Source organism: Henckelia pumila, unplaced genomic scaffold (assembly GCF_033568475.1).
Source record: "Henckelia pumila isolate YLH828 unplaced genomic scaffold, ASM3356847v2 CTG_525:::fragment_3, whole genome shotgun sequence".
Taxonomy (NCBI): domain Eukaryota; kingdom Viridiplantae; phylum Streptophyta; class Magnoliopsida; order Lamiales; family Gesneriaceae; genus Henckelia; species Henckelia pumila.
Genome location: NW_027331857.1, coordinates 3,930,117 through 3,942,706, shown reverse-complemented (window position 1 = coordinate 3,942,706; position 12,590 = coordinate 3,930,117). Strand labels below are relative to the sequence as shown.

General features: G+C 30.7%; 1 protein-coding gene across 1 annotated transcript; it reads right to left on the bottom strand.

Moving 5' to 3' along the window:
* Positions 1-3,859: 3,859 nt before the first annotated feature.
* LOC140873185 (NAC domain-containing protein 46-like) lies at positions 3,860-6,593 on the bottom strand. The gene is made up of 3 exons (XM_073276199.1): positions 6,217-6,593; positions 4,911-5,194; positions 3,860-4,801 (listed from the first exon to the last, which is right to left on the bottom strand). The coding sequence occupies exons 1-3, from the start codon at positions 6,449-6,451 to the stop codon at positions 4,091-4,093; spliced, it is 1,230 nt and encodes a 409-aa protein (XP_073132300.1). The 5' UTR covers positions 6,452-6,593; the 3' UTR covers positions 3,860-4,090.
* Positions 6,594-12,590: the final 5,997 nt, after the last annotated feature.

Genomic DNA, 12,590 nt, shown 5'->3' with positions numbered 1-12,590 from the left:
GTTTAATGAATCCTTCTTTATTGAGATCTAATGTTCCTGCTGCTATTCTCATAGCTGACATCCAATCATCTATAAGATCTTCTCTGTTTTTAAAGTCCAAAACATCAAGGTTTAACATAACCCCGTAAGGATGTATTGGATCTAAAATAGTTTTTTCGTAAGGAGTTTGATGGAGTGGGATTTTACTCCTTCTCGATCTGGTTCTTGCTGGATGTGAATTTTCTCCAACCTGAAAATCATTATGTGGTTCTTCTGTTTTAACCACATATCTTGGGGGATTTCCTATGAGTTGTTCACCCTCAGGGAAATTCATTTTTAGATCTACAACTTTGAGATTTGCAAAAGAATCCGCAAGATCTTGTAGATCCTCGAGATTTAATCTTTTTAAAGTAGTCATCAGATAGTGTTTTTCTCTGATACTGCTTTTATAAGATTAATCATCATTTCATCATTGGTTAAAGATTTTTGGACCATTTTGGTTTTACCTTTCTGATGTAACAAAGGTTCGGTACCAAATGAGAGTGGTAACCTTCCTCCTGTATTTCCTTTTCTAGAACCCGAAGTGTGTTCTAGATTTATGATTTTATTTTGAAGATCTTTTAGGTTTCCAAGAATTTCTTCTTGTTTCTTATGGATTTCTTCAATTTGCCGAGGTATTTCATACAGCTGATTGCTGTAATATTGTACCGTCTTTTGAATTTCTCTAAGATCTCCGGAGAGTTTAGAAAAATCTGGGGTAATCTCTAAAAATTGAGAGTTATAAATCATTTTTCTTTATCTCTTCAAAATTAAGAGCATTAATCACAACCTGTTGTAAGTAATCTATTGTATATAGATTAACTTGTTTATAGGATTTCATATGATTAAAATCCTCTTGATTCAAACCTTCGTTTGAAGTCATCTTTTAAAAAAAAATCTTCTCATCAACAAAGAAAAGCATGAATTAACGAATAATATTATGTCTGAATAATTAACCTAAGGCTTTGATACCATTTTTACAGATAATTCTTTGTACCATGAATAAGCACAAAATCTTCAGATTTTAGCATAAAGTCTTTAGATTTTAAGTATAAAAAAACATAAATCCAGTACAAAAATTAAACAATTAAATATTCAAATTTTGTGGTCCTAGAGAGCTATTGAAAAAATCTTATGAGTAGGGAGCTAGGGCAAAATCAAGTTTGGGTTTGAAGATTTATCATCAATTTACTCTTCCAAAACCCCATATTTATTTTTACCAGGACAATCCAAAAATCCAAATGATTCCATCAAGCCGCATGACTTTAATATATTTTATTGTATAATACCTTTTTTAGAAAGATTGTATGTAATATTTGAAATATTTTATTTATAGAATCGGAGAAGAATCTTTCGATACGATGTACTTGGATTCACTTTGATACTTAGTACATGAAGTTTAAAGGTTCTTAATTCTATTGTATAATTTAAATTGTATTAGCTTCCAAATTCCTAGCTGTTTCATACAATTAAATTTTAAGCCCATTACACTTTGGACTTATCCTGGTAAAAATATACTGGACTCGAACAAAATTTTAAGCCTATTAAACTTTTAAAGGCCCAATAATCTTAGAAACTCATCTCAATATATAAATAAACTATGGCAAAAGTGGCCATCAATAGTGCACCGTCCCCTTTAGAGCCTCTTAATTAGATTTTGAGTCTGGAGAGGAGTTTTTTTGGGTTTCCAAGTTTCGTCCCATATTTGTGATTTTGATGAAGATGATTTGTACAGGAGCAAAATTTTTGAATTTATCTTTTTCTCCATAATGGATTCTAAATTATAATTTCAATCTAAATTTTAAAGATTGCTTGAAAGAAAATAAATTTTTTTTAAAAAAAAAAAAATTAGGAGCATATATAGTTATGTGTATTCTATGTTGAATATGACTTCCTATCTCACTAGTGACAATGGGTGTCACGCCCTCGGCGCATGCCTGCGCAGCCATAAGTGTACAGTTGTTTCATGTAGCAACTACTTTGTATTAATTTGTTTCTACTCTAAGAAAATAGTTATAATCTAAGGTGTTATAGGAGTCCATAAAAACTATCACTTAATTTTATATTATTTTGGAAAAAATATATCCAATAATGAAATGGTTATAAAGATCACAAATTTTCAGGTGATTTCATCGATCAACTTCTGTAATGTGTGTAGTTATTTTGTAGCACTAACTTGTAACGAACGCAGTTGCCATATGTAATATCATGCATAAAGTATCGAACGTCCTCGATGGATGTAAAATATGCCGATGCATTAATTCTTTTAATTTCTCTATTGAATTCAATTCCTTGAATAATTTAAGCTTTAATTCTTCTACTATCGTTACCATACGTGCAAGCAAGAAATTAAAGAGGAAGCTTAGCTTTGAATGAACAAGAATTAATTATTGGAGAATCCCACAAGAAATTAATAATTCTTTTGTTCAAACCCGCAAATAATAATTGATTGAGATTGAGTGTACTGGATTGGCCCACGTATATTATATACTGGAATGACTGCAAAATTGTAGGAGATTCACAAGGATACACTCCACTTGAATCATTGTCTTTTACTATAATTTTTTTTAAATAAAAATGAAGTGAGACGATTTCATCTATCAGAGTTAAGAAACTGACTTCTATTTAAGTCAGTTATAAAAATATTATTTTTTATATAAAAATATTTTTTATTGTAAATATAAACATAATTGATTATTTGAGAAACAAGTGTTGTTAGCTGATTAACAGGTTTATAATGTGGAATATATTAAATACAACTGTAAAAAGGAGTAGCAATTTATTCATTAATTATTCGATCCTTGATCCGAGAATCTAATTTTATATATATCTATATATATTGTCCACGGATCGTCGAATCATTGAAAATAATGATGTGTTAACACGACAACCATTTTCTTCCCTCTTTTAGAAGATCAGTTCAGTTTATACATGTTTTCTTTGGAAAAAAGCGAAAAATAAAATGAAGCCTCGCTTCTTTTTCTTTTCTTGTTAAGTTTGGAGCTTATTTATAAATGACTATATTCAAATTATGGTCCTATATGTTTTTTTCCCTGTCATTTTGGTCATTTATGTTTAATTTTAAATTTAATCATAAATCTCGATTTTTTGACAGTTTTAATCATTTAAATTTTGATTGATGGCCGTCATATTGGAGCCACTAAACGTTGGATAGCTGTCACATAAAAAAAACAAAAATTGCAAAAATAACAATGATAAATAATCAAGACTAAAATTTGGCAGCATCGATCGAGGACAAAAGGCACCGACAGACAAATATGTATGACTAATTAATTATAGAGCGCTGATATTTACATTTTATTTTATGTTATTTACTACTACACTATATTTTTATGTGTAAAATATGTGTCAAATTTACTCATAAGTGGAGTGCACAAATAACAAAAAATAGAATGTAAATATCAACTCTCTTAATTATATTATAGTTTTCTCAGTATGATAATAAACGAAGATGAATTAAAACCTTTTAGGAAATACATACGAATATTACACATATATTTAACTTGTATGTACATACTTTAGAGTACGTAGAATATTAACTCAACAATTTAGTATGTACTCATAATTAATTTCAAATACATTCAACCGCCATAATACTTCGTTGAAAATTATTTTTGGCAATATGCATGGAATGTCAAAATAATTGTTCCAAATAATTCCAACCGTTTCTTATATTAGCTAATTAAATATAGTAAGCATTTATGGCCAATGAAAATAATCCATTTTCTAATTGTATTAATTAACAAAATGGAAAGTGTGAAACACTAAATTAATGCTAAAACAGTAAAACATCACTCTGTAATATGAATTAACGTGGATATATAATATAATTAAACACGATACTAAGATAAAAACCGAAGAACTCAACATGCATGTACAGAAGCCACATTAATGTTAGTAAATCAGATTCCTAGCCTCTACTATATCACCTTAAATGAAGCAATGCACATAAATGAATAAACCTATAACAATAAATTTTACCATATGTACACAATCATGTACGCATGAGAATATATATGTATAATCAAGTTTCATACTATGTATCTGGTCTTCAGTACCTCCACAGAGAATCGAAATCCGAAATATTATTTGGACTAAAAGATAGGCCCTCAAGCTCTTGATCATCACCAAATATTGGTCCAATCTTGCTTTCGATGTCTCCTTTGGAAACTACGGAAGTTATTTCATTAACCACTTCAGCACTCAGTCCAGTTTCTTGAGAATGGCTGACCATTGAATCGTTACCCGAAAAACGCTCCATTTTGCAATGCCTGATCAGGTTTTCTTGATCAACACCAGTACCCTTGAAGGGTAAGTTAGTCGCGTAGCTCGAAATTGAACCCATGCCAAGAGATGGTGAGGCTTGATAGGGGAATGCTGATGGATTCTGAAGAGGAATTTGAGGGTAGAAAAGGGAGTTCGGATTCGGAAGGCGAGAGTTGGATTCATGATATGTTGTGGTCATGAGATTGTGAGGGGGGAGGAAGTTTCTTTGGGCATGTTGTAATGTTGGCACCCTAGGGTTGTTCAAGATTATTCTTGATGATGAGTTGGAAATATTCACCTTGTATTCATGGCCAGGATCGACGGTGAAGCTCGAATCGGGCTTTTGATTATTAATGTTGGAACATGAATGGTAGTCTGTCAATGGGGGAAGATGTGTAGGACTAGGACTAGGACTAGTATCCAACAAATGAGACTCATTGCTTGCTAGTTTGGCTACTATGCTCTTGTGAAAAACTTTGCAAACAACCCATTCTTCCTGTCATAACATTAACATTATAATTATTATAATTTTCGAGGAACTTGAAAATACAAAAGAAATGAAGTTTGTTTAATTATTAATTAATATATAAGTATTGTTCTAGTACCTTGGCTGCCTTGGAGAAGTTGTAATTTGAAAAATCACCCTCCAACCTATATTCATGCATGACCCAATTGGTTTTCTCCCCTTTAGGAGCTCTCCCTCTATAAAAAACAAGGGTCTTTTTCATCCCAACAAGGCTATTTCTACTCTTGCATTTGATCTCCCTATCTTTTCCTGTTGCCTTCCAATATCCACACACTGTTGCCCTATTTGTTCTCATCCCCGTCGGGTATTTTCTGTCTCTTTGGCAAAAGAAGAACCATTCTTTTTCTCCCGTCTTTGCTTTTTCTTAATGATATATCAAACCGAAAAACAATAATATGCAAAATCAGTATGTAGTTCAATTTTTTTTTATGTATAATACTAGTGTCAATAGGATTGAATATTGATTCTTAATTAAGATTATATATTATAAGTTCATGCAGAGATCTTTTTTGATCAATTATAAACTTCTTTAACTAATTAAAATACGTGATGGAGTCCCTAGCTAAATAATATGTGACCGAAAAAATTAAAGTACTCACTTTATTGCATATATGTTGTGGTTTCGGTTTTGCAGAGATCAAATCGTCAGTTTCGGACCAAGTCAATAATTTTCATATAGCAAAACCAAATTAACCAAACTGCCTGTCGTTTCCATTTTGGGTTGAACAGAAAAATTATATATATTTATATTTGTGCTATTTTTACAATTTTGTCAAAAACTACACCTCATTAATTCGCTTTTGGTTTGGTACGTTTTCGGCTCAAACTGCAGAAAAAACTACATGGCTCCATTTTTGTTTAATCCGGGGAATGGGAACGGTGGAGAAAATCAAAATATTTTTTATATATAGTTCCCATTACCAGAATTTGGTATCGTAGTTTTTGGTCTAAAATTAAAGGCACACCCTTACATAAATTAATGTTGCAAAGACTACAAAAAAGTGTTACTATCGAAATAAATATCAAGACTATATAAAAATATTGATGCAAAAGGAAAACTAATATTTGGGGTGTTCGTCCCATCCCATCCTCCATGGATACACACACACACACACACACACACACACATATATATATATATATATAGATCTACCAGCTAGCAAGAAGGGATGATTCACTTCATCGTTTAAAAACATTAAACTTAATTATTTCTCAAAAAATGAAACAAGATCTTAAATTTTATCATCTTAAATCATACTCCAAATTCCCAATACTTATATATTAAAATTCACCTTATAAAAAGGTAACACATTTTATTAATTACAAGAAGAAAAAAATAATAAAAGATGAAAATGAATCAGAAAAAGCTAGCAAAGAGAACTTACGGGGCAAATCCCAAGGTTCAGACTTGTTGAGATCAGCTTCTCCAATAGCTCTGGCATCGAACCTTCTATCCATGATCTTCTTCATAAGATAATGAACAATAATCTCCTCGTCCGTGGGATGGAATCGGAACCCCGGAGGCAACTCCTCCACCCGAAAATCGCCGCTAGCCGACGTTAGTTGAGACGGACCTGCAGCAGACCCCCCTTGTTCCATTTTCGGAAACTGCACGTACATGCAAGTTATATATATATTTGATCGTAACCCCAAACAAAAAAAAAAAACTGAATCTGACTATGTTATGTATATATCCTGAATTGGAAAGGGAAAAGAGAGAAAAGCAAATGAGAAAGAAAGGTAAATGGGACACGGGGGTTGTTAAATAGAGGGAAGAAATTAATTAAATATATTGTATTGTAATAAGGGGGGGTTGAAGTTTCTTGCGGAGTAAGGATGCTGCAAGGAAAGAATAATGGGAATGGAATTATTTGCTAATAAGGGACGAAACCCTTTAGACTTTTTCACTCAATTATACTATTTTATTGCTGTAAGTGTTTTTTTTTATTATTATTATATATATCATAAATAAAGGGACGAGAATTGTGCAGCAAGTTCGAGGGGCGTATAATTAATATTTGATCAAGACTTTTTGATATATGTTGGCTGGTTCAAACTGAACATGAAGGACGAATATCAACTGATCACAATATGTCATCGAATATCCAGTCATATATTATATACATATATATATATATATATAATTTTTCGAATTATAATAAGTAGTGTGTTGTGTGTGTGTGTGTGTGTGTTGTGTGTGTATATGAAACCTTAATTTGTGTGGATGGGGAATTGGGGATAGAGCTGTGAAAGGGAGTGATTATGCAGATGGCATCATGCTGATCTTTGAAATATTCTCCTTTAATTTGTGTGTGCTAGTAAAGATACACGTTTAGCCAACGCGGAATTGCTTGGATTTGCTAGCCTATTTTTTTCGGGCTACCTATCCATGTTCCTTGTTTTAACACTCCAAAAAAAATTTTGGACCGTCTCACAAATAATTTTGTAATATAAGTATGGAACATTATCGACTTAATGAAAAATATTATTTTTTAGGTCTAAATTATTAATTTTTATTATATAAATGGGTCTAGGTATCTAGCTAGTATACTGATCTTTTTAATTTAACGGAATAAAAGAGTTATATATATATATATATATATATTACTGTATTATTAATTGTGATTAGGTTATAAAAGTTGTTTTTGGTGTCATGGTATTTTTTAAAATTTATCCATTATACCCTCGTACCCCTCACTAACTAACTAACAAATAACTTTCTTCATGTATCATTTTTTCTCACTTTCTCATTAATTTTCCCTCTAACTTTCTTTCTTCACTTTTTTTTTCCCTATCAAACTCAAATTTTTTCGGCCAGCACTTTAATCAAGTTAAATTTTTTACCAAATTATATATTTACGGGACACGCATTGTGTGTGACACAGTGACTTGTATGTATTATTTTACAAGAATTATATTTAACGTTTTGAATTATATTACTAGCCAAACCGGAATTGCTTAGAGCCACCGCCTTGAACAGATCCAAAACGAGGATGAATGGGGGCGCAGTCATCTCTCAATAAATAATTTTTTTAACAAATTGACTTTTCTTATTTTGTTTTGTACCTAGTAATTTTTAAAATTGTTTTTGATGTGTTAACTTTAATTTATTTTTTTTGGCCGGTTTATATTTTATTTCATTGAAATGCTGATGTATCACTGAATAATAATTATATGATATCGAAAATGGTTGATTGTCCAACTCTACATCAACAATTGAATCAAAATATTCAAAAATTAAAATTTAGTGTATAATAAACAAAATTTAAAATTTTAATGAACCAAAATCCAACATTAGACAAATTAGTGAACCAAAAATTTTATTTTTCCTCGTTTGCATCCTATTGGATTAATATTGCGAGTATTAAAATGGTACAGGGATTTTAGTTTGTTTATGTAAGAAATAACACTTGATCCACTACCTCATATGTTACAAAATATTGATCTCTGTCTAAAGTAAGAAAGGGTGGCCAATGTACACTATTGATGTCTGCTTTTAAAAGGTTCAAAAAATACCCCAAATTATTGCATGAAACTACTATATAATTATAATTTTATTTTTCCAAAAACAAAAAATAAATCTTGGTATTGTAATTTTGCAACAATTAATAATATGTTGCCGCTCACATCATTTGGTTGTATCAAATTAGTTCTCGAACCAACCTATGAATAAAAAGCTCTCCCAACCCACAAAATATACCTAAAAATCTATCAAAATCACGTGTGTGAATAGAAAGAAATAGAAGTGGCAGAAATCGGTTTCTAAATACTTAATATTTACATACAAATTTAACAACTCATCCAGTACAATCTCATTCAAAATTCAACATTAATTAATACTATAAAAGATCACAATAGTACTTTTTCCCCTTTTTTTTATTAATCAACAATCACTATTTTTAAAATATCATTATATTTATTTGTGAAATCACGTATAATTTACTTTACTTACAAATTATTATTATGATTCAATGGTCATAATTTAGATCAGGTCATGACCTTCTTCGAATCTGACTCGAAACCAAAATATTTTGGTTTTTATTTTAAAGCCATTAAGAATGGAAACCTATTCAAGAGATCGATTATAAATGCAAACTTTCTTTGAAATCAATCAGTTCATTCTAGATTTGTGTTCATGCCAACAAACACACATATGTACGCATTTTTTTTTCTATTAATAAGACTCCTTATGGATGTGAAAAATCTTGTATTCAGTGTGATCAAAACAAAATTGAATGATCATTAATGAGTAAAAGTCGATTTGTTGACAAAGACCTAGAAAAAAAGTAGATACATATATTGAAAATGGCCCACCAACCATGGGCTCTGAATCATAGAGAAGATAACAACTGAAAAATATACAATATAATATTGAGTTTATATAATTAAGTGATGTTGACTTTTGGAAAAGGAAAAAGCACAGCAAATACTAGCTTCAAACTTCAATTTTCTTCCAGAGCTGACGCAAGTGTGACGACACCAACTCCTCATTATTTGCTCATCACACCCTTTCAATTTTGTTTCTCAAAAAATCAGAAAATTGCAGTTTTAGTTTCATAATTTGTTAAAGTTTGGCCGTTATATTATATGTGATCAAAATTAGAAAAAATAAAGCTGTTGTTGCTCATTGCAATATAAAAATCATACCTTATAATAACGTCTCAACTATAAGATTAAATAAATCCAGAATATATATTCTTTAAATCAAGATATTGTGAATTATTTTTTATTTATAGGTTTAAAGTGTAAAATGCTTGATTAGTCAATAAGATTGACTTTTTCTATCTTAAGTTTGGTTAGAATTTTTCTACTTCCTTCACTAGTTATAACTACTCCAAAGAATAGATGTGTCCTCCCTAAATCTTAGATCTCTTTAAAAACCAGACAAAGTATTATTATACACGGAATCACAAAATCAATAAAACTAACTAAAAATTGTTTATATGCTATTGTTTGACTTAGAATGTGAATTTTTAATTATATAAATTTTGAACAAACCTTAATCATATCACAGTATAATTTGTATTGTTATTTTCATAAGAATAATAAATTTTATGTTCTTTTACATGTAGTTATTCTGATTAAATTATTAATGATTCCAACACTAATGCAGGTACATGTTAAATCCTTCTGGGCCCAATATATTTAATCAGAATATAAGGCACATGTTCCCCTTGAACCCATGTTGTTAATTATTAAGCCCAAACCAACGTTGGGCCCATGGACTTTATTTTGGGCAATGTTTTGGCTTTTTGGTTTTATTATCTGTCCCTTCCGATTTCCCACTGAAAAATTGAAAATTAACACTAATTTGCTGCACAATTTTCGGGAAGAATTAAACGTTGACATCAATTTCTAAACATTATATTTTTGTTTATGGGATTTGTGCAACTCTATCTTTGAATACTCTATCCATTTCATATATTTAGGCATGTGAAATTATTGAAAATGTAAATTGTAGAAAGAAATTTTCAATTTTCTTATTTAATAAATGGTTTGATGTGATAAAAAAATTATTTCAAGGAGTTAATGTATTTACTCTTTTTTAAATAATATGTGAATTATTATATATATGTTTTTTTTTTGGTTTTTTTGAATAAAAAATATGTGACTGAGTTATTATTGATCGCTCAGATAATGTTCAACGTCAACGTACCAGGACAGATTTGAGTTTAATTTTACAATAAGAAATCACGTTTTTTGTGTCATTGTGTCAACGTACCATATCTGTTACGGTATATAAATATAAATAACCAAAATTTTTTAACATAAGATATAAAATTTATTTGCAAAACTATCATATGTAATCAATATTGATTATATACTTGCAGAAACTCATAATTCATAAAAGCAAAATTTCTTTTCATTTCTAACACGTACATATTTAATTTGTCAATACCCAAAAAAAATTAATCCCAGAAATTCTGTCACATATCCTAAATAGGATTTTGTAGATGCTGGTATACAGAGTAATAGATAGTTCTTATTACAACATCGATCGTCTTACATGAAAAAAATATGGACCGTTGATCCTTGGAGCACTACCCGAATGATAGCATCGAACGAACCTCTAAATACTTAATAATAGCTAGCTGAGACTAGCATATATATATACATCAAATCTCCGATGGTCACAAAGCTGCAGCCATTCTCCTCTGTTGATCATCAATCAATGGGCGAGAAGCAAATCTCGACGAAAAACTGTGCGGAAAATCGCCATTTTCATCTTGTTCATGCAGCTCACTGGCGAAGTTGAGAGCATAAGTTTCAGCAGAGTAATGAAACTGGTTGTGGCGCCGCTTATTATGATGAGTAAATTTCATGTACTGATGGCACAAATATTCCTCAACCTTCCTAGTGAAATTCTTCAACTTTGCCAGCACGAATACGGTCTCCTCCTTGCGAGGCCCTACTCCTCTTTCTTGCAACAGAAAATGATCACGGCCCTCCGCTTCACCGCCGCAGCAAAACCACCGGAAACAGCTGCATCCGGTGACGGAATCCGCGTACTCGTAACCCGAGGTTTCGCGATAATTCGCCATTAAAAAGCAAGAGAGTTTGAATAATATCTTAAAGGTAGATGAAAGAAAGAAAAAAAGGATATTTGAATTGGATGCTAGCTAGAGATGGATATATTATGTGTGAGAGTGGCCGTGTTTGTGCGTGTTTGCTTGTGTTGTGTGCGTGTGGGGGCCGTGCAAGAAAAGTCAAAGAAAGTGCTGCCCAGACCCACAGGGGACCAGAGTTCGATTTTTTATTTTTTTTTAAAATGACAAATTTAAAAATAATAAAACAAAATTTGAGGGAGCCAAAGGGCGTTTGTACATATATATAAAGGCCAATTGATGGCTAGTTTGACTTTAGAAATTAACAAGGATTTTAAAACTTGAGCCTCTCAAACAATAAAACGTGTAGACATTTTTTTATTGAATTAAAAGAGTTTCTGAAGATTAATTTTATGGTGAATAGAGTCAATTACAAAAAAACAAGAAATATATTTCTTCACTCAATATATTTTATAGTACAAAAAATATAGGCACTACTAATTTCTCCCTCATTTGGACCTATGACTGTGGACTTATAATTATCAAGTTCGATCGGGTATGCAAGTACATCATCATTCTTTTTTTTGTTTTTTGACGGCAAAGTACATCATCATTCTTTGATTCATATGTAAGGGCCAATTTTTTCCAAATGAAGCTTTCGTAATTAGGGTTGGCTTTTCGCTTTTCGGTATACCTTATTACAAATATTGATATGAAAAAAATTTATATCGATACCGATAGTAAAATTTTGAAAAAATGTCTGTATATCGAAAAAATTTCGACATGATATGTCAAAATTTCGGTATTTCGATAGAGTATACCAGCCCTATTCATAATAGTTAAGTTGATGGGAAGATGAGATGAGCACAAGATTAACTTGAGTTTGATAAACAAGCAATCCAACATACACAAACTAATATATATAGAGAGAGAAATTAAAAACTCCTGTAGACAGTCACATCGTGTATAAATATATATATGATTGTGTCCTTGATTAATCCTTTTAGGTTGTTTTTAGATTGATGTATTTTAAATATATTCAAATGTATTTTAGTTGTGTAGAGTAGTTTATGATCATAAACTTCAAAACATCTCTTAGATATGATGTCATTCATTATGTGTGTGTTTACAAAAGATTATGTTTTTGGTAGAAGTGATTAAATTTATAGATTATAAAAAATTAAGAAAAATCAAAAGTTAGTAGTGTTTGAAAA